The sequence below is a fragment of the Pocillopora damicornis genome, chromosome 7 (genome assembly GCF_964200805.1).
Source record: "Pocillopora damicornis chromosome 7, jaPocDami1.2, whole genome shotgun sequence".
NCBI lineage: Eukaryota > Metazoa > Cnidaria > Anthozoa > Scleractinia > Pocilloporidae > Pocillopora > Pocillopora damicornis.
In genome coordinates this window covers 11,166,810-11,188,865 of record NC_142676.1, presented here as the reverse complement: position 1 = coordinate 11,188,865, position 22,056 = coordinate 11,166,810, and the positions used below count along the sequence as shown (strand labels likewise).

Here is a 22,056-nt window from a genome sequence, read left to right as displayed (position 1 = left end):
TTGTAGCGACACAGCTATTTTAGAAATATGCCCTGAATCCTTTTCATGGGCAAAAAAAAAAAAAAAGAAAAAAGAAAAAGAAAAAGAAAACCTTTACTTTCGACGGGAATTCGAGAGGACTGCTCTTAGCGACAACGGCACTCAATGTATGGTTGTGACTTATATAGCATTCAGTAAGAAAAAAAATACTAAATCCTATCTACTTAATCAGTTATTTAGTTTTTTTTTTCGTCTATTTCTTTGCGTGTTATCCGCCCTTCGCGCTGCCTCATGCTTGTTATCTGCCCTTTGCGCTGCCTCATGCTTGCCTTCGATCGACTAAAAAACGCAAGGAAATACTTCTTTTCTGCATGTTATCATAGTTGAGACTGGAGCTGGACTCGCGGTGTTATAGTTTACTAAGTCTCTTTAACATAAAAGTGTAGTAGTTTAACTTTCCAAATTTTGAAATAAAAATGATATTAATTTTGTATCGTTAAAGAGAGAGCGCTTTTTAGGGAAGCGTTTTTCAGGAAAGACTAAAAAGATATAATAACACTGTTGTACGCCCCTGAGATCAAATTTGCATTTAAGAAAAAGATGTGGTATTTACTAACTTCTTTAATACGCATTACCCTAGCAGTTTTTGGAAGAGTTGTGATTGAATAAATAACGGAACAAATTATTTGCTAAATTATAAAAAGGGTACCTTATTAAAAAATTGTAACAGACGTATTTAGCTATTCGCTGAAAATGCTCCATTGACCCGATTATCAGAAAAGAACACTGCGGACCACCGAGTAACAGACGTTAGACGAGGTCTGTTTTCTATAGATGCGTTCCGTTATTTGAATGTGCCTCGAGTTGGATTTTTCTCGGTGCGCGACGACTTGGAGTGTACCATGAGATGCCTTCAACATCCTTCTTGTATTTCTGTGAACTTGGCCCTCGAAATAAGACTGTGGTGCGAGTTATTGTCATCTGATAAGTACAGCAACCCCAAGGAATTCAGACAAAACGAAAGCTCGTATCACTATCACATCGTGGTAAGGACTCTCTTCTGTGTTTTTTCATATTTCAAAACAGCCTGTCCGGGGAAACACTCTATAATATATTAATTGCAGCCTTAATTAAGGAAACGTCATCAGAGAAGAATGATCAGTAACTTCCCTTGGGATTAAAACAATTACCCGCTCCTTCTTCTGGAGTGAACGTTTGTCTTCCAAGACTGGATGAGATGTGCTTTTTCCGATTATCATTTCACTCGTTCTCATTTCATTTGTTCATCCCCTCATATTCTTAGATTTACCAACCACGACCTAACTCCACAGAAAAAAACGATCTTTGAATCGAATGGCCATTGTATAAGTTTCTCTTGAAATGTGAATATTGTGAATATTGCAAAAGCAGTTCTTGTGTGACTTTTCAACACACTTGCATAGTACGCTGTTTGGGCTAAGTCGTGTCATATTGAGCGTGAAAGTTCTTTTTTTATCTCTCTCTTTCTTTCGCAAGAACATGTGTGCTGAAAATCCTTGCGCGAACAACTTCACTTGTCGAAGCAGTTTTACAGACAAACTTTATCATTGTCTATGTCCTCCTGGATACAAAGGTCCGAGGTGCCAAACAGGTAAGCAAAAAAATCCTTTATATCGTTAGAGTGAGATCTTCAATTCAATTATTAAGAAGCATTCAAGTCGTACAGTAACTACATGAACATGTGAGAGAGAGTGAAAGAGAGTGACAAACAGAGGAAAGTAAACTGACATGCTGTTTTCTTAAATCTGAAACTGGCGTCTAAGATTTGAAAAGTAATTCTAATTGTGGATAAGTGAATTAAAATATAACTACAATGAATTTACATACGAGTACATTTGATTTAGTATTAACGAGATTAAAACGAAAAGCAAGTGATTACTTGCAATTCCACCTGACCACTAATTTATCTGTTTGTTTTCTTCGCTTGCTGTTTCTTTTGTTGTCTTCAGACATCGATGAGTGTGCTGAAGGGATTCCCAATTGCAGTCCCCATGCCTTTTGCAACAATACCAAAGGGTCTTATTACTGCACATGCAAGCCCGGATTCACTAGGAATGGCCGAAAATGTAAAGGTACATGCAAGCGTTAACTTTTGTACACATTAAGCCGAGAGGGGTTCCTATGAAAGAACTTTCTGACGGAAATGTCACTGCACTGCAGTAACCCTAACGCGTAACGCAAAGCACATAGCAAACGGCGCATGTATGAATTCACAAATATATGAAATCAGACAACTCTTATGATAAGAGAGAAGAGTAGTTCGTGGGTTGATACCATGAAATTTGGGCATGAAAAAGACCAGAATGATCAATCATTCTTTCAACACAAATGCATTAGTTACTTGGAGAGCCATCAGTTAATTAGCAACTTTTAAGACCGAATGGAAAATATTATTATAAATGATCAGTGACACGCTCTACCGACCTCTCCTCTTTCAAAGGATTTAAAGTAACATGCGTGCATGCTACCCAAGAAAGTCTTTTAGAAAAGATGTTTCATTTCAGCTAGGAAGCTGAATTATAATAATAATAATAGTAATAATAATAATAATAATAATAAAACCACTATAACATTACAGAGACAATATAATTTTATAATTCTAATTAAAGGTACTTTTAAACTACTTCCAGGACCTACTTCGTGTAAAGAAATTCATGACAAGGACACGTAAGTAGAATTGATATTTGGATATTTTTTATGCAGTATATCAAATATTCCGCTTGCCCGCAATTAGTTTAAGCCCATCACGACACCGGATATATCCCAATTTTTAAGCCACATTCTATACGCGAAGAAAGTGCGTTTAAATTCGATTCACTTACAGAAGTGAAAAATATCCTTTGCCCCCAGACACCTGTTCAATTCCAGGATAAATAACAAAGCATTGTTGCTACGAAGGCTGTTGGTTATATTCTGCAGTTATTGACGTCGTCTTTTGCTGAAGGAGTTTTCACTTGCTTATTTGTTGAATCAGTATCATTACCACTCATTATTTTTGCTATTGTCATTTTCATTGCCACCGATGTAGCTATGATAATTATTTTCATAAGCTCAAGATTTATTTCACCATCATTGTTTTTATTACTAGTTGTATTTTTTTTTTTATTCAAAAGATCTAATATGAGTGGTGTGGTTACCCTTTTTGTTGACTCTCAACCATTGTCCGTTTTCTGTCACATGGGAAATTTTGGGTATGGAGATGGTGGATGGACGCCAGTCATGAAGATTGACGGCAGAGAGGTGCATAATTTATTAAATCATTCATTTCCTGTATAAACACTCTCTCTTTCAAAACGTTGCGAGTTAAAAACGTGCGTGTTACATATGAAAGCTTTCAGTTGTCTTTCATCGAGGAGGTACTACATGAAGAACAGACCTCGTTCAAGACTTGTTGTGTGCAGTGACTATTGAAAAAGGATGAAAAAGAATGTGTAAAAATATCCTAACATATTTGTCTCTTGTATCATGTAACAGCTAGATAAGAAATACGTACCATTAAGATCATAATTCGGTTAATGGAAAAAAAAATGATTCTGCTAACTTTTAGATAAACACAGGTTCAGATGATGATTCTAAAGACGGCAACGATAGTACCAGTTAATTTCGTTTCGTTACCGTAAATCTTAAAAAACTAAATAAACACAATGATAACAAAAATGATGATTATGTTGATCAAAGATCAACTGACAATACTTCTCCTTTGAAAAAACGTCATTTTAAAAGTGAAAAAAAACTTCGGGATTACTGAATTTGTCTATGTGATGAATATTACAGAAACAATAACGGAATTATCTTAATCTTCTTCAGACCACGTTTCACTATTATGCACCTTACTGGAGTAATGATAAAGAATTCAACCTTGCCGGAGGAGAAACTGGGTTCGACGGACAGGAATCAAAGCTACCCACCTACTGGAACACATCCTTCTCCAAGATCTGTCTCGGTATGAAGATCGACCAACAGCTCAAGTTCATTGTCATCCACAAGCAAGCTGACTCTGTACTCACTGATCGCTGATGGGAAATACCGCAACACCTCACTGGGTCGTGACAAGTGGAACGAGTTGATTGGTTCGCAAGGCTCATTACAGTACAATTGCAACAAAGAAGGGTTCAATGTCGTTTGTAGTCACATTCAAGCTTCTAAAGCCAGAATTGGTATTGTTGGAAACAACGAGAATGAGTGTTACTCGTGCGACTCAAGGATCGGACTTGGCACAGGGGGTTACCCTGACAATTCCAGCACGTGTGGTAACGAGGCCTCTTTTTCAGAAAATAATGGAGACCGTCACATCACAGCCAAGGGATACATCTTGGTACAATAAATATTACTACTGTTTTGCAAAAAATCTAATAAGTCTAATCGTCAATATACAGTTTTCCCTGTTTCAAGCGCAACCCCTCGGATAGGGACTCATGTCCGTGTATAAATTTGGTTCTACTCTGGCTCAATCTTTAGCCATTCTTTCCATTACTCTATATAGGTAAGTTTCAGATACCAAGTTAAACATTTTTTTCATGTAAAAGGGCATATAAAACAGCGTTTAAATATTCTGATAACAGAGGTGTCCAACTCGCTTACTTTGTCGTAGAAATTATTATTGCCTAATAATGTTTTCCAGTATTATCCTGAAATTTCAAAAGGTGTATCCTTTGAGGAAGAGGCGGAAGGGTCAAAATCTCTCCCACCGCGTTTGGGTTGTTATGTGTATCACTATAATCCTTTAAGGAAATGAACAGCTATGCTTTCTGGCATAAATGAAATTGAAACAATACTTCAATAAAATAGACTACTTTGTTGCAGTTTTATCTTTCATCGCCTTCAGTGAGATGTAGTTGCACAGTTCTGGACTTATCAGCACAGCTAAGTTCGGGCGGGGCACTTATCTGAGAATTACCTTGGACTTACTGCTTAGATGTTACAATCTTCCCTAAGTAATCTTGTTTCTCCATTACATCGCCCGTTTTACATAAATGCCCTCTATTCTACGCTCTTTCCTCTCCCACTTTGTTTACTCTTTCGTTGCAAATCTCACACTGACTCCCAGAGCCTTATCTCCCGTTGCTGATCACCATTTTCCCTTGCTTGCAGTGAGATGGTAGTGTTCCATTTAGAGCTTACTTATACAAGAGAAGAGACAACGTGCTAATTTTAAGATGAAAGTTTAAGTCCTTCGTTGCATCTCAATTGTCCGTATCATATTTTTAATGAAATATGATTATTTCTCTAATGACACTATTTACAATAGTGCCGAGTTTTACAATTTTCTAGTCATTCATCACTTTTATTCACTTAAATTCTATTACTTGTATCTGTTACTCATTTTCTAAGCACCTCCCTTTCTTCGTGACAATAAACGAAGCAAAATAAATTTCAAACCCGCGATAATACTTTTTTTAGGCATGCCTTCATTGGTTCATTATGTCGTATACGTTTAAAATTAAGCCCTGCTAGAAATATTTTTTAAAACCCAATTAATATCGCAGCAGACGCCGAAAAGTTCAGAGCCTGGTGTATCACGTCATACATATATATATATATATATATATATATATATATATATATAAATATTATGAGAGGAAAAAGGACGTAACTACATTTCCCGACAAGCCTGTTTCGTGAATCGCTTCACTCTTCAGGGGTTTAAACCTGAAGAGTGAAGCGATTCACGAAACAGGCTTGTCGGGAAATGTAGTTACGTCCTTTTTCCTCTCATAATACTTATTCTGCTCTGCTTCAACGTATTGAGCACTGTTCCACGCGAAAATCGACTTGCAGACTTCCTATATATATATATATATATATATATATATATATATATATATATATATATATATATATATATATATATATATATATATATATATATATATATAACTAACTGCAGACAGTACTGTTTCGGCCTTCTGGGCCTCATCAGTGCAGTGCTGATGCTAGGATGGAGGAAAGACTATATAGCCACCTCAAGTGATCTCACATATGTGGGATCATCTAAGCCATGCCAGAGTGCTCAAACTAGAAAAACTAGTGAGCATGCATAATGCTAGCAGCAATGACTCATCCTAGTAGAGTGCTCAATTTGGACATGAAAGCAAAGCTTTGTATGCCAAAGAGCTATATCTAACTGCAGACAGTACTTTTTTTTTTTTTTAAAATATAAAAGCCTGGAGACCAGGCAGTTTTATTTCGTCAATGATATCTATTTACAATTCTAATTGATCAAAGTATTCGAATTAAATTATGAGTTATTTAGGTAATTACAGGTCTCAATTAACTAATGATATTTTCTCTTACAGGCGGCACGAACAGCGCACGGGCTATAACAGCCCGGAGTAAGCGCCCACCTGTAAGAGGTAACAAAGTTCTATTTAAAAGTTTTCTATTTACTATTTACAAAGAGATATTTCAGACCATGTGGGGCGCAAACAGCGCGCGGGCCTGTAGCCCGGAGTAAGCACCCCCCATGGGCGAGATTTAACAAAGGTTCAGGGGGGAGCAAGAGAGGGGAAGAAGATGGGCTTACCAGCGTCGACCGAACAAAGTACGTTTTTAAAAGACCAAAAATTCCTTAAGGTATCAATGTCGTTACTAAGAATTCTGAGTTGGACATCTTTCTTAATTAAGTCTATAATCGCGTTGGAGCTCAAAAGAGAACCTTCGAAGGTAGCTTTATTTCTGGCAAGCCAACACCAATATATGATGGTTGCCTTGAGAAAGTTAGATAAGGATATAGCGGTGGTAGATTGGTCTAGGGAAAAAGGGTAGTAGATAGATGCAGGGGAGATAGAGAAGGGGGAGTCGAGTAGAGCACGGAAAAGGGGGGAGAAGTGGTCCCAGACTTTCACAACTCTGGGACATCCCAAGAAGCAGTGTTCAATAGTTTCCGTTTTTCCGCAGATCGCGCATTTGTCATTATTGATGTATCCCCAAGACTTAAGGAGATATCTTACGCGGATCATTCTATGGATCAATAGCCAAATTAGATCGTTCTTCTTGTTTTCAATTAGCTTTAGGCGAGACTTGCGCCACACCCAGGCCCAACGATTGATGGGGCGGTCCATAGCAGACTCCCAAAAACCGGAGCACCGGGGTGCAACGCAGACGGGGTCAAGCAACAAAAGATATAAATTCTTACCGGTGAGTAAATCAGGTAAGGCACCAGTTTTCTGATGCAAGGTACGGAAATTATCTAGACAAAGGCGGTAGTAATTGGAAGGAAGGAAGGAAGAGGGAGCAGAATTGGTGGGAAAAGAAAAACGGGGATCTAGAATAGTTAGCTTATGTCCTAAAAAATATCGAGCTAGGTAATGCCATTTGGATGTGCCAAAGTCATCCCTTAAACTGGAAAAAACAGAAAGGCGCAGGCTAGCGCACTTAGCTTTAAAATTAACGACGTTGAGGCCCCCGGATGATGGGGGCGCACAACAGCGATCGCGACTAACATTTTCCATTTTTCCTCTCCAGATAAAAGGCCAAATGATCGACTTAAAGCTATCGTGCACCCAACGGGGTGGGGGGATGACTTTAGCAACGTGCCATAAACGGCTTGCGCCTAAAGTATTTACAATTAAGGTCCTACCGATAAAAGACAGGTCTCTTTGTTTCCAAAGATCTAGAACCGAACTTAGTTTGTCTAATTTGGCCCGCCAATTGTCGTCGTCGACATTGACGAGGCCGTTTGAGAAGTAAACACCAAGCACTCTCATTTTAGTGACCCATTTGAGGCCATAGGGAGATTCAATTCTAGTTCGCCATTTTCCTAACCACATTGCTTCAGATTTGGACGTGTTCAGTTTAGCGCCAGATCCTTGTTCAAATTTTGATACGACTCGGAGAAGTGAAGAAAGAGATCTTTCGGATTTTAAGATGCAAGTAGCGTCGTCAGCGTACTGGGATATTTTATATTGAAGGCCCCCTGCTCCGGGGAGCAGGAAACCTTCAATATCTTTACAATTACGGATTTGCGTTGATAATACTTCTGAAACTAGCACATAAAGGAGAGGAGATAATGGGCATCCTTGTCTCACCCCTCTTCTTAAGTGGACAGGGGGGGACAGGGAGCCATTAACAATGATTCTAGAGAAGGCTTTAGAATAAAATAGTTCGACCCACCCACAAAAGGAGGGGCCGAAACCAAATTTACGCAATACTCTCATCATGAATTCGTGGTCAACTCGGTCAAAAGCTTTTTCTTGATCTAAGGAAATGAGAATACCCGGTTCATTAGTTTTGTCAATCATGTCGAGGGCATCACGAAGTAAGGCCAAATTTGAGAAGATAGTGCGGCCGACCACGCCGCACGTTTGGTCTGAATGCACGATGGAGTTCATGACTTTTTTCAGTCGTTCAGTGATGATTTTAGATGCTAACTTGTAGTCAGTGTTTAACAAGGAAATTGGGCGCCAATTTTTTGCGAGGCGTCGATCATCTTTTTTGTGGATGAGTCGTAGGAGGCCCTCGTACTGGCTATCCGCGAGGGAGCCAGCAAGAAAGGCCTCGTTCAAAACCGAAAGGAGAGATTCGCTCAAATCGTTCCAAAAACACGAGTAAAATTCTGTTGGGAGACCATCAGAACCGGGTGACTTGCCGGTCTGAAGGCCTTCCAATGCAGTAAGTAATTCTTTATTAGAAAAAGGGCCTTCACATAGATTGCGCTCATAATCAGTCAGTGAAAATTCGAGGCCGTCAATTATTTCAGTTTGAATTCGCATATCAAGAGGATCTTGGGTGAATAAATTCTTGTAGAAATTGGTTAAAATTCTTTCAAGATCATTTTGAGAACTTCTGAGAACACCGTTCTCGTCAAAAAAAGATTCAAAACTATTCATGTCAGCTCGTTTTTTCTCCAGACGGAAGAAATAGCGTGTTGGTTTCTCACCTTCTTCGAACCATTGTGCTCGGGAGCGGACTTTAGCTCCTTCGGCTTCTTTCGAGATCAGAGAGGACAATTGGCTTTCCAAATCGCTAATTACACCTGGGTTATTTAAGCGATTAAAATGTAAAGCGTTTTTAGCATGGGTTAATTGCTTAGTAATTAGGATTCTTTTGGCATTTGCTGTTCTCTGTTTACGGATACAGTATGAAATACTTGTTTTGCGGATTTCAATTTTTAGAGCATCCCACCATTCGCGGAGGGAGGCGAATTCGGGGATTTTAAGCTTAAAGTTGTTAATCGATTTTGACATAATGTTTTTAAATTCTACATCTGAGAGTAAAGAGCTGTTGAACTTCCAAATTCCAGGACCGTGATTAGAAGGGTTAGTCGTTAGTTCAATTTTTACAAAGTCATGATCGGATAGGTCGTATACGCATGGAAGAATATTACATTTCGTTACTAGGGTTAAGCCTTTAGCGACGAGAAAGCGGTCAATTCTAGATGCCTGGGTATGGTCTTTATTAGACCAGGTGAAAGTTACTTTGCGCGGGTTGTTTTTGCGCCAAATGTCCGTAAGTGAGAAGTCAGCACAAAGGGATCGGAGAAGTTTTTGATCAGACAATAGGATGGCGGAACAATTTAATTTATCTAGGACATTGTCCACACAATTAAAGTCTCCCCCGATCACTAGGTCCCCTTGGGGGAGAAAGTAATTGTGCAGACAAGAGAAAAAACTTTTACGATCCGAAATAGTATTGGGAGAGTAAATGTTTACTAAATTTAGTTTAGAATTATAGTAGTCAATGAGTAAGCTCAATATTCTTCCTTCGGAATCAGTCAAAAAGCGGATAATTTTGCCTGGAAAGTTTAGAGAAAAGAGGATGGCAACACCGGCAGACCTGCCAGTCCCGAAGGACCACAGACATTTGCCGCGCCAGAGTATTTCGAATTCCTCCGCTTGTTTTTTGCATGAGACATGTGTTTCTTGTAAAAGGATTATGTCACAGTTTGAATAATTTAATTCTTGAATAATTTTTCGACTTTTACTGGAGGACCCGAGTCCTCGCACATTTAGAGAAATTATTTTAAGCTTACCCATTGAATATAAATAAAAAATTAATATCTGTACCGCCTTCTCCTAGGTTTAACTCTCTCCCATCCATCATCATCAGTTTCGGAGCCAGAGTAGTCACGGCGGGAAGATCTATCGCGGTCATCGCGGCCGCGATAATAATCTCGATCGCTTCTATCTCTCCCTCTTCTGTCGTCTCTCCGGTCATCTCTTCGTTCTTCTCGATCGTCCCTCCTTCGCTCGTCTCTTCGTTCTCTTGGTCGTTCTCTTCTACCTTCGTCGCGTTGTTGTTCTCGTTGTTTCTCTTGATCTTGTTGTTTCTGTTGTTCTTGCTGTTCCTGCTTTTCTAGTAATTTCTGTTGTTCTTCTTGTTGTCGCTGTTGTTCTCTCTGTTGTTGTAGTTTTTTCTGCCTTTCTTCTCTTTCCTTGGCGCGCTGGGCTCGCTCTTGTTTCTTTTCCTCTTCAGTTTTAGGTGGCGTTGGCTCACTATCGACGTTCGCGCTGAAGAGCAGGAAGGGGCATTGAGGCATGGAATGGTTGTCCGCTAAACAAACGGAACATCTTGGCGAGTCTTTACATTCTTGAGCTCGATGCCCAGGGCATTCACAATTAAAACAACGGACTGCAGAGCAGTCTTTGGCCATGTGGTCAGTAGCTCCACAATTCCGGCAAGCTTTTGGCTGATTTGGGTACCATATTTTGATAGGTTCACCAGCTATGTTGATGTTGGCAGGGATAGTTCGATGTAGCGCCATTCGAGCCGTTCTCACTCCATTCTCGATATGTTGTGCAATTTTGTCGCGCCGAAATGAAAGGACACGACCGTAGTGGCTGAGTCGGCCAATCACGGCAGTGTCGGGTAGTTCAGCGGGGGCTTCATGGATCTTGACGAGGACCAAACGATTTTCGCAGTCGCCCAGGAACACTTTGAGACCGGCAATCACGACAAAAGGTGTTTCAAGAGCGGCTTCTTTAGCTGCACGGCTCTTAAAAGTCACGATCCAAGATCTATTGGACGCCTTTCTCTGGATTCCGGTGATAGCGTCAATATCGATTTCTGCCGCGTCAAAAGCTTCGAGAATTATTTGCGATGTGACGGTTGTATCAACGCTAAAATAAATAGAGCGATCCTTCGTGATTCTACTTTGACTAGGAGCATTCAAAAAAGGCACGGCCTGAAATTTCACACCCTTATTTTCCAGATTTTTTAGTACCTCAGGGATTTCGATTTCCACGTCTGCGCCCCAGGACTGTGAACCTTCTACCACGCTTGCGTCTACGACGTCTCCTGGATTCGCTGCCGAGTTATCTGTAGTAAACTGGCTGATATTTTCACTTTCCTGGCTGTCCATGTTGACCAATTGCTGCAAAAGCAAGGAAAATAAACTTTTCATAAGCCTTTTAACCTTACCCAAGAGGCCGAGAAGCTTTCGGTACTTTTTCGGCCTTCTGGGCCGAATCAGTGCAGTGCTGATGCTAGGATGGAGGAAAGACTATATAGCCACCTCAAGTGATCTCACATATGTGGGATCATCTAAGCCATGCCAGAGTGCTCAAACTAGAAAAACTAGTGAGCATGATATAGCTCTTTGGCATACAAAGCTTAGCTTTCATGTCCAAATTGAGCACTCTACTAGGATGAGTCATTGCTGCTAGCATTATGCACGCCCACTAGTTTTCTAGTTTGAGCACTCTGGCATGGCTTAGGTGATCCCACATATGTGAGATCACTTGGGGTGGCTATATTGCCTTACCTCCATCCTAGCATCAGCACTGCACTGATGAGGCCCAGAAGGCCGAAACAGTACTGTCTGCAGTTAGTTATATATATATATATATATATATATATATATATATATATATACATATACATATACATATATATATATATATATATATATATATATATATATATATAAGCCAATCCTCCATACCCTTACTCGCTGCCCTTTAGATTTCCTGGCAAGCATTGGAATGAGTCATTCGCCAGTTTTGTTTTGTTTTGTTTTGTTTTTTCAGTTAATAGTGTGGATTTTTCTCTCTTCTTCTTTTGTTGCAAGAAGAAGCTTGTATATAAGACATAAGACTGCTGCGTATGAAAAAAAAATAAATTTAAAAAAAACTTAGTTTCATCCATCGTCGGACAGTGGTGGTGGCTACAAACTATCTCTCTACAGAGCGTAGAGAGGCGTGGTGCAGCTGACGTCTTTGAGTGCCAAACTATGCAGAGAAACAAACATGTGTAATGTTAACCAATTGATATTTTTTTTTTATCGGTGAAAGAGTACACCTAGGTTTGGTAGTACCACTTTCTTGTTGCTGCAGTTTGTATCTAATCTCTGAGGTATCGTCAGGCTGTTTCGCTTTGATTGGTTCCAAAACTCGAGGAGCCTCGCGCTTTAGACCAAGTACGTCACCGCAAGTTTTATTTTTCGCCGACCCTTATGGGCATCGAGACTGTCCAAGCGTCGCAACCTTTGTGGTATTATTTATAATTTACCAACAGCATCTGAACACACGTCATTAGCCATTCTTTTTTTCTCTTTTTTTTACCTTTAACATAACCCCACGCTAAAAAAATGATGAATAATTGTGGTTCAGTGAAACATGGACTCGAATAAGGTTACAATAGGTAGAATATTACATTATAGTCAATTTATGATAGTATAGTCTAGATGTGTAATATAATTGTATTTGGAATAGGCCATGTTACAGTTGTTTACTCAGTTACTAAGCCTTTGATTTGAACTGAGGGTGAAAGTAACTTTGTTGTGATCAAGACCAGTATCTAACTAGCATGAGTTACATTTGAAAAGCAGGAAGGTTTGTATCATAACAAGGTCAACTTTAGCCTCACCCACGTTCAAAGGTTTGGCAACCAAGCACACAACCGTGAAATGGACTATTGTGAATTTTGCATCTGTGCGTTCCTCGCTGGCTTCTGCTTACGTTGAGTTTACAATGAATACAATGAATTCACCTACAGTCACAGAGTAGAGTTAAGTTCAAAGTTCTTATTGCTTTGAGACTTTTCAAAATTTTTCGTCATGTATACGAACGTTCACATTTTTTTAGGGCCTGTACTAGAGCATATTCGCGACTCAACAAGTTGTGATACACGAATCCAGCCAACTACATTGATTAAATATTTTATAGATCGAGTCGTATCCACTTACCACTGTCTGTGTGGAGGAGATATTTATTCATGGATCTTTATTTAGCAGTCCTAAAAAGCGATCGATTTCATCCCGAGTATCTCATCTCGAGGCCATAGGTAGGACATATATACAACTAAATATTTTTATCAATAAATACTCACAAATTTCGGTTCACTTAGAAACCAACATTTTTTTCCCTTTATGTCGAATTTCCTAAGCCATCGTGTATTGAAACTACTGAAATAAAGCATGGATTCATTTATAACTTCACTTTCCATCCATTAGGCCTTATAGGCTTTCATTACAGGGTAGGGTAAATACAAATGAGATATCTTTTAGTAGTTATAGTTTTTAAATATTTTTTTGAGATAGTCAAAGGACTGACAGTATATTAGTTTATATACTTTTCGTTTAAAGTGGAACTTAGTTGTTTGTTTGCTAGATATCAAAATTTAAACTCAATATTATATTTTTTCATTTCATTTATCTGATCATGTAATAAAGGGCGTGACCTGAACTGTATATTGTATTTCTTACTTTCTTAACAGATGAGTGTAACTACAAAATTTGAGAAGATTCCACTTGTTTATAGCTTTACTATATTATTGTATATCATAAAGTGATTGAGGATCACCGACCAAATGTTGTGGAATTTGTTATTGACTGGTTTTAGTAAGATTGCTAAATTGCTGTATTCATCCCTTGATGAGTGTTTCTAGGATTTCTGCGACATCCTGTGACTGGGTGATCGCAGACTTTCTGCCACATCCAGTGCTTGAATGGTCGCAGACCGCTTCTGGACCCTTTACATTTGCGTCATCTCCGTCAACAATTCAAGTACATTGAAATGATATTTGGTACTTCAAACAAAGCGGTAGACATCTATGGCCCACAAATTCGAAGTGTAGATGGCAAATTCACCTTGGAAGCTGAAGTAAACAAAGTCGACCGCAAAGAGTTGTTGACATTGGAAAACCCAAAATGCGCAGAAATCGTAACTCAGTTTTCTCAATTGAAGGGCGTAGCCACAAATAATAACGACGAGAAAGCGATGTTGACTGTTCATCTGATCCTTGGAGCAAACGAGTACGCTAAGATCAAAACAGGGGCAAGACCAAGAGTTTGGTGCTGGGGAGAACCAGTAGCAGAATATACGAAGTTCGGCTGGACGATTTTGTCACCTGGAACGTGGTTGGATCTCAGCAACATTTTCTTAACGTAGACCTCCGCAATCGATTACACATAATTGTGCAAGTTAGACGTCTTGGGGCCAAAGGACAATCCAAGTGGAGAACAGGAAACCGTTCACGAAGAGTTCAAAGAGAAACTAACCAGGAGTTCAAAAGGCTGATACGAGACGAGCCTGCCCTGGAAAGGGAATCATCCTCCCCTACCGAACAATCACACAGGAAGTTTAAAACGTCTCAAAAATCTTGCGCAGAAGTTAGAGATGCAAGGCGAGCTGGAGAGGTACAACGACATAATCCAGACTCAACTGAGTCAAGGGATCGTAGAACGCACTGATGAGGTAGTCAAGGACGGAAGAGAATTCTACAATTCTCATAAAGCGGTCGTGCGTGAGAACGCAGAATCTACAAAGATACGTATTGTTTATGATGCTTTTGTAAGAGCAGATGCAAGTGTCCTCTCACTCAACGAGTGTCTCGAAATCCGCCATCCACTACAGAACCAGCTTTGGAACGTGCTGATACGAAATAGGTTCTATCTCGTGGCAATAGCTGGCGACTTAAACCAAGCATTCTTGCAAATTCGCGTCCGAAGAGAAGACCGAGATGCCTTACGCTTTCATTAAATAGAGGATCTGGCAAGCAAACAGGTAAAAAAAACCTTGCGATTCACTCACTCTTTGGTTTGGCACCGTCTCCATTCCTCTTGGCCGCAGTTATCAAAGAACGTCTACATCGATACAAAATGGTGAACCCGGAACTAATGGAGGAGATAGAGCGCCGGTTGTACGTAGATGATTTAAGCAATGTCAAGGAGACAACAAACCAAGCGTTAGAAATAAAGATGACAGCCACAGCAATCTTTGGCGAGGCAACTTTCAAGCAGCACAAGTGGCAGTCCAACAATCAGAAGTAAGAAGTTGAAACTGCGACTTCAGATGAAAAAATTCAGATTTACTCCAAACAGCAACTGGGAAGCACAAAGGGCAAATAAAAACTGCTGGATGTCCCCTGGGACAAAGAAAAGGACGAAATTCAAGTCAGCTTCCCGATTTCAACCGCTGAGCCGACAAAAAGGAGCATCCTTGGAAAAGTCGCAAAAATCTACGATCCACTCGGTCTGGCTTCACCCGTGACCCTCTCTGGGACTCACGACACACTGCACGGAGGGGTGGCCCTAACTATGACCAAAGTTCTCAATGCGTGTTTAGGCTGCAAGCAGTTTCAGGCTATGGCACTGGCAACACTGCCTCCTGGACTCCTATCCACTGACTGCGCAGAGGGGAGCACCCCATTCGAGGTTATCGAAGTTGATTTTGCAGTGCCTATCAATTGCCGTATCAGAGCCAAAACAAAAGGAAAGGCCTATCTTGCATTATGCGCATGCAGTCTTGCATAAGGATTATTTCTGGAAGTACTACCAAACCTAGCGACCAGTTACTTCCTAAAAAAGTTTAAAACGGCTCATCGCACGTCGCGGGCGTCCGGAGAAGACATATTCCGACAATGGCAAAACCTTTGTTCGTGCCGAGAAGTGGCTCAAACAAGTTATGCGTGACGAGCGCATAATCGGACTGGTCAAACCAGCTTTAAACAAGACTATCGGATGCGGAATGTTGACCTGGACAGAGCTGTGTGAAGTGGTACTGGATGTGGAGATTGCTTTGAATAATCGCCCTTTATGTTACGTAGAAAACGACATACAGTTACCCGTGCTTACCCCTAACTCACTGCTATTTCCTCGATTAAACCAGCAGCCAGAACTGAAACCACACCATCTAAGAGAATTTGATCAGCACAGAAGAGCTAAATATCTGCGAAGGTGCAAGCAGGGTTTGTGGACCAGGTGGACTACCGAATATTTACGAAGGTTGAGAGAACGACACTGGATGAAACACAAGGGTCAAACCACGCCCTTGGCCAAAGGAGAGGTGGTCATCATCAAGGACGAGGAACGAAATCGCAATAAATGGACAATTGGATTCGTAGAAGATCTGATTTCGGGACGAGACGGAATCGTTTGAGCTGCCAAACTTCGAGCGGGGAAAGGAACATTCGAACGGGCAGTACAACACCTTTACCCACTGGAGCTGTCTTGCGATCGGGAGAATGTACAGACTCCTCCGCAACTCAACCCCTAAGCCCTGACATTCAGGCCCAGGGGGGATGCAGCAGTAGCCGCTCCTCATCGCATTCCCACATTGATGCTGATTAGAGATATTTAGGAACACTGAATTGATATACTGGACTAACTTTCTATCTCGTTCACTGAATTTCAATTTTTATCGAGTGTGCCATTCTAGTGTTTTTTGCTCCGTGAAAAAAAAACAAAAAACATGGGAGTGTGTGAGAGATTATTCAGCGTAAATTGATTTCCGGTTGATGTTTTGCGATAAGTGTCAGATAATTGAACAACAGGATCATATTATATCTTTAAAATGAGAGAGACTAGAGCATGAGACGAGAGAGGACAGATCAAGTTGATTTTATAAAGTAAATGTGAAGTTTCGGAACATAGCAGATTCTTTAGTCTCATTTCCGACACAGAGTTTTTTAAGAACATGCTTAATGATGCAGAGATCTACACTTTTTCTTTACATTTATTGGAAAAATGTAGGAAATGACATATTTTGATGACAAGTTATCTCAACGTTCGAAGGACGTTTTTCCCCGTCTTGAAGAGTGAAAGTTTTACCCCAACTTGTTGGCCTGATATCTCCAATGTTACCCAGTGCCCCAATCCAGAAATTGCCATTTACTTGGAAGAGTGTTTGTTCATGGACGAATTGATCTCATTGGTAAAGAAATGGGGGAAATGTAAAGGTCAAACGAAAAAAGTTATCAGTCTATGATGACTTAGCTATATTTGGGACCAGTTCCTAATTGAGCTGACCGGTCAGAAATAAAGGTCCAAGTACTCATTTCGCCTATAATAAAATCAATTCCGGAAGTTTTCCTAACATTATGGATGTATCTGTTGATTTTAGGCAAAAAGAAATATCTCTGAGAGAAAGCGTCGCAATGAGATAAATATTTGGTTACCTATTGAATGTAAACAATCGATCTGCCATTAACACTCGGAGGGATTTATTTTGCTTACCGTTTTGAGAACGAAAAATATATAAAAAAGACTGCTATGAATTCAATCAAGGCCTTGAAGGGATGTTGTTGTTGATGCTTTACACGCTGTTAAAATTCTTCGAAGTGTGCTCCTATTTGGGGAGTCTGTCCTTCTCTCCTCATATTATTGGAGATACTGGTACTGGCAAACATGTATTTGCGAGGCCATGGATGAAAGGTCGTATTTTTTCATAGGTGGAAACATCCACCATTATAGAAATAATTTGTTTTCTCATGGTTTTACTTGGCCTTGCTGTACGCTTCTGCAAGGAAGATACTTTATAAAACTCTGCGATAACCCAAACTTGTTTGTCTTGGTGGTGTTGAATGCTTCACACAATTTTTCGGATCTTCCTAACTCGTCCCATAACTCACTATGATGCCTTGGAGACAAAGTCTGCAAAATTGAAACCATAGCGTCGCTTACTTCGGTGATGTTTCTTCTTTTGGTTCTCTCCATTTCTGACTGTAGGCCTATGCCCATCATTGTAACTGGGGTTACTCCGCAAATACTAAGGAATTCGTTTAACTCCTGTTTCCGGAAGCTCACAACACAATGTCTCTTTGTATCTGACAAGTCGTTTTGGAATTTGGAAGTCATTATACTGGGTGACCTGAACTGTGACTATCTTAATGACTCCCTTGGTAAAACAAAAAGATTATTGGAATTTCTTGCTGCTAATGAAATAGAACAAATTATTAAAGAACCCACTCGTGTTACTTGTTACTCGTTACGTCTACCCCAAGTCTGTTCAGATCTTCAAAAGTTCTTAGTACAACTATAAGTGATCATTACCCTATTTTTGGACTAATGAACGGCCCAGCAATTTGTCCACATAAGCATCGCATCTTGACAACGCGGACTTGGAACGAGAAAGTAGGAAAAATTTCATGAATGACTTAAAGAAAACTCCTTGGACCTTTCTTGAGTTTTTCGATGACGTGGAGGACATGTATTCCGCCTGGGAGTGCTTGTTTAAATCATTAATTGATTCCCACTTTCCTATCAAAAGGAAAAGACTCCGAAAGCAAACGTACCCATGGTTAGACAACTCTGTGCTACGAATGATGAGAACCCGGGACAAGGCGCATAAAAAGGCAATAAGAACTGGTCTCACTGAAGACTGGCAAAAATATAGGCGACTCCGTAACCAAGTAACTAGCAGTAACAGGAAAAACAGAAAAGCCTATTTTAAGAATAAACTTCAAGAAAATCGAGCTAACCCTAAAGCCTACTGGAATACACTCCATAAAGTCCTTCCATCAAAGGATAGGAGCACCAAGATTGAAAAACTATTGATAGATGGTAACCAAGTGACTAACAAGACAGCTATAGCGAATTCACTAAATCAGTATTTTACCACGATTCCATCTACATTGTTGGCAAATCAACCTCCCCCAGAGCCGCAGCCAATAAAGCCATCGCCATCTGAGCTCTTCAAGTTAAAACCTTTATTGGATTCAGATGTGTATATGGCTCTGAGACAATAAACCCCAGTAAGGCCACTGGTGCAGACAACATCTCGACAGTACACTTTATTCGCTTTTATCTTCATGTTTGTGTTTGTTTAAAATTAAAAGTAACACCATGTTGATCGACTAGTTCTTCTTTAAGTATACCGTGCTTTACTGGCATTAAAACCCAACCTGATTTGTAATTACTTTTGTTTAAAGGATCATCATAACAAGGACATCAAACAAAGGGGTAGCTTTTACTCACATGTCGTGTTTGCTATGATTTGTCAAGTTCCACAGCGCTATCACTGTTCTTGTCGTCATTGCTCCTATTGTCATCGTTAGCAGTATTTCCATCATCATTCTCGTTTTCACTGACATCAACATCGCCAATATCTTTGGCACCTCCCATCGTCATCGTTATCAGCACGGCCCCTATCGTCGTCGTTAAAACTGGTATTGACATCGTCAATATCTTTGGATGGGAAAGTAAATTTGAAGCTTCGAATTATTGATCGACGCATAAGCATAAAAGACGCCTCAGTACCTGCTCTAGCCCACAGTAATTGAATTTCGCATCAACGATGTTAAAGCCTCGCAATTGAGCCCTTATGCCTCCAGTACACCATGAAAGGGATATGTACTCGCTCGACGCGATGTTATATGGCAAACCTCGAGAAACCACCATGAGAAGACACACAGGGCTTGCACTGTAAGTATCCCGGAGAGCTCCATACAATTCCTTATAATAAAATTATAAGGAATTGTATGGAGCTTTTTTAGCGTTAGTCGAGGCGTGGAGGGTGTTGTCACGTACGATCCTTGCGAGGTGTTTTTCCCGACACTCTTCTGACAGAAGAATGTCACGTAATGAAAGCAAACCAGAAACGATTGAAGAGAAACTCGGGCTTTCACATATCATCAAGTTCATTAAAACGAGCATTGAATTTCCTGCACATCAACAAGCCTTTGTTTTATACTTTTACACCGATCACGAGCTCATTTGTGTTTCGGAAATAGATCAATTAGCTACATAATGATGGCGGAATTTGTGAAGGATTTTGAAGATGAAGAAGAACGAAAAGAGCGAGTTATTAAATCACGAAAAAACACTCCAGAAGAAAGAAACAGACAGAGAAAAGAATGGAGAAAGAGGAAACAAGGGAAGCATATACCGAATTCAACGAATAAAAATGTTGAACTACAATCACTCAACAGCGAAGCGAATGAGTTGGTGCCTTGTACTTCTGAGGCCAAGGAAACGAAACTGCCTCCTTCGGACCAACATTTTGAGCCACAAAATGTCAAGAAACCCCATATCCTCGCGCTTAAACCAGGCAGTGAAGAGAAGAAAGAGGCCTTGGGTGGTTGTTCAAGAGCTGCTAAGATGATTCAAATGGCTGTTGATGCCGACGCAATTGTCTCGCAGAAACCTCGTAGGAAACGTCATCAAACCTTTTTAATTGGAAAAAAAACCACAGCGAGCAATGGATCCAGATTTGAACCCAAAGAACTCAGGCCAGAAAACATTGGATACTTGTCTAAAAATCCAGTTGGGAGTGGAAGCTTTGGACAGTGTTTTCTCGGGCGCCATCGAGGCATCGACGTTATTGTCAAGCAAATGACTCACAACGAAACGTCAGAGGATGAAGAACGAGCAAGGAGAGATTTACTCCACGAAGCAAAGGTCGTTTCTGCTTTGGGGGACCATTCACATCTACCCATGATTTTTGGTGTTGTTACAAAAGGCCCAAACTGTATTTCTATATTTAAAAAGATATGCAGTGTTTTAGACCACGTGCACTCTAAAGGATGCCTTCATAACGACATCAAAGGAAACAATGTTGTACTAGAACGGCCCTCAGCCTCTGGGGAATTCAGCCCAGTTCTTATTGACTTTGGAAAGAGCCTTAAGTTTTCATCTGTTACGTTGAACCGCAGAAACGGCACCGTTATGAAATGCAAAGGGAAAAGCTATTGAGCCCCTGAGGTTGTTAGTGAACGACTCTATAACTTTGCCAGTGACATTTTTTCATTGGGAAGAATGCTTAAGGCGATATCGTCTTTGTTGGGTTTTTATGAAAGGGTCCGAGAATTGGTTAAAATGTCAACCAGAGATAAGCCGTCAGAGAGACCTATCCGTTATGTTTTCTCTCGTAAGATTGCTGATGTTAAATTTTAGGTGTAGTATTTTCCAAGTCAGCAGACCTAATATCAGATAGAATCGCATTATTGCATAAAATCTCGCCTTCTGATTGGTTGACGAGGGGAGTTGTTTAGCGGGGCTAAGTGATATTGTTTCGCATCCACGTATACATAACAAATATAAGTAATGCTGTTTTCTTTTTATCTTGTTTTTATTCAAATATGTGATTCAAGGAAAATCCATTACTTGGCTCGTGAATTCCGCGTTAAATTGCACTTAAAAACCAATATCGCACTCATCGCTTCGCGTATCGCTTTTCGCGTGCAATTAAATGCGGAATTCCCTCGTCAAGTAATGAATCTTCCTACAATAGTTTCATTCAAAGTTTAGTTACTACAATTTCAGCGATTTTAAAATGAAGGACAACTTCTTCCCCATGATTCTGCCACAAGAAATAGTTTATGACCCAGCTTACGTGAATAAGAACCTATTGACAACAGGATAATTGTAAATCATTTTTTATCAGTTTATTACCCTTAACGTGTGAACTACATCCGATTTTGAGGGGACAAAACGGCTTTCTAATGACTGCTGGAAGGGAGAAAATATCTTTCTTAATTGGGTGTAATTCCGTGGCACATTCAGTTTCTTGGCGATCGCTGCCAAAAAGCTGTAATGTCGTCTCAAAATCGGAGCAATTTTGTCCGTTTATGGACAAAATTAGGCATAACAGTGCTGGTCAAAAATAAAATATTTCCTACCAAAAAGTATCATAGTAATATCTTTGTGTAATTGTTTTATTCCGCCACGTTATTGAAAGAAGGACATTTTCTGTCTTTTAAAAATTGCTCATTTAAATAAATATAACGCAAGAGGAGTAGCGGTACAAAAATAGTCAAAGTGCAATCGAATCGAAAAAAGCAGATCTAACGCAAGAAAAACAATAGTGAATAGTGAATAGTGACTTTATGCGTGACTTGCAGAACTTCTTGAAAAAGACATGTAGCTCATCCAACTTGCCTTGC

At 40.0% G+C, this 22,056-nt stretch overlaps 2 protein-coding genes and 2 pseudogenes across 4 annotated transcripts; all 4 read left to right on the top strand.

Moving 5' to 3' along the window:
* The first annotated feature begins 1,497 nt into the window (after nt 1-1,497).
* LOC149042561 (uncharacterized) lies at nt 1,498-4,792 on the top strand (annotated as a pseudogene). Its single transcript, XR_016188818.1, has 5 exons — nt 1,498-1,609; nt 1,968-2,090; nt 2,628-2,685; nt 3,132-3,258; nt 3,826-4,792. The product of XR_016188818.1 is annotated as an uncharacterized LOC149042561 (transcript).
* A 9,781-nt stretch (nt 4,793-14,573) lies between these two features.
* On the top strand, nt 14,574-14,936 carry LOC149042560 (uncharacterized). Its single transcript, XM_089213613.1, has one exon. The coding sequence runs from the start codon at nt 14,574-14,576 to the stop codon at nt 14,934-14,936; it is 363 nt and encodes a 120-aa protein (XP_089069739.1).
* Nucleotides 14,937-15,055: 119 nt separating this feature from the next.
* On the top strand, nt 15,056-16,334 carry LOC149042559 (uncharacterized). Its single transcript, XM_089213612.1, has 2 exons — nt 15,056-15,222; nt 15,764-16,334. The coding sequence occupies exons 1-2, from the start codon at nt 15,056-15,058 to the stop codon at nt 16,332-16,334; spliced, it is 738 nt and encodes a 245-aa protein (XP_089069738.1).
* Nucleotides 16,335-19,573: 3,239 nt separating this feature from the next.
* Nucleotides 19,574-21,814, top strand: LOC149042558 (serine/threonine-protein kinase Nek7-like; annotated as a pseudogene). Its single transcript, XR_016188645.1, has one exon. The product of XR_016188645.1 is annotated as a serine/threonine-protein kinase Nek7-like (transcript).
* Nucleotides 21,815-22,056: the final 242 nt, after the last annotated feature.

What these genes read in the sequence shown, in the direction of transcription:
- LOC149042560 (XM_089213613.1), top strand. Translation starts at nt 14,574, where the DNA reads ATGCAAGGCGAGCTGGAGAGGTACAACGACATAATCCAGACTCAACTG.
- LOC149042559 (XM_089213612.1), top strand. Translation starts at nt 15,056, where the DNA reads ATGGTGAACCCGGAACTAATGGAGGAGATAGAGCGCCGGTTGTACGTA. An exon ending in TGGCAGTCCAACAATCAGAA is followed by an intron (nt 15,223 to 15,763) that starts GTAAGAAGTTGA and finishes TTCCTAAAAAAG; the next exon opens with TTTAAAACGGCTCATCGCAC.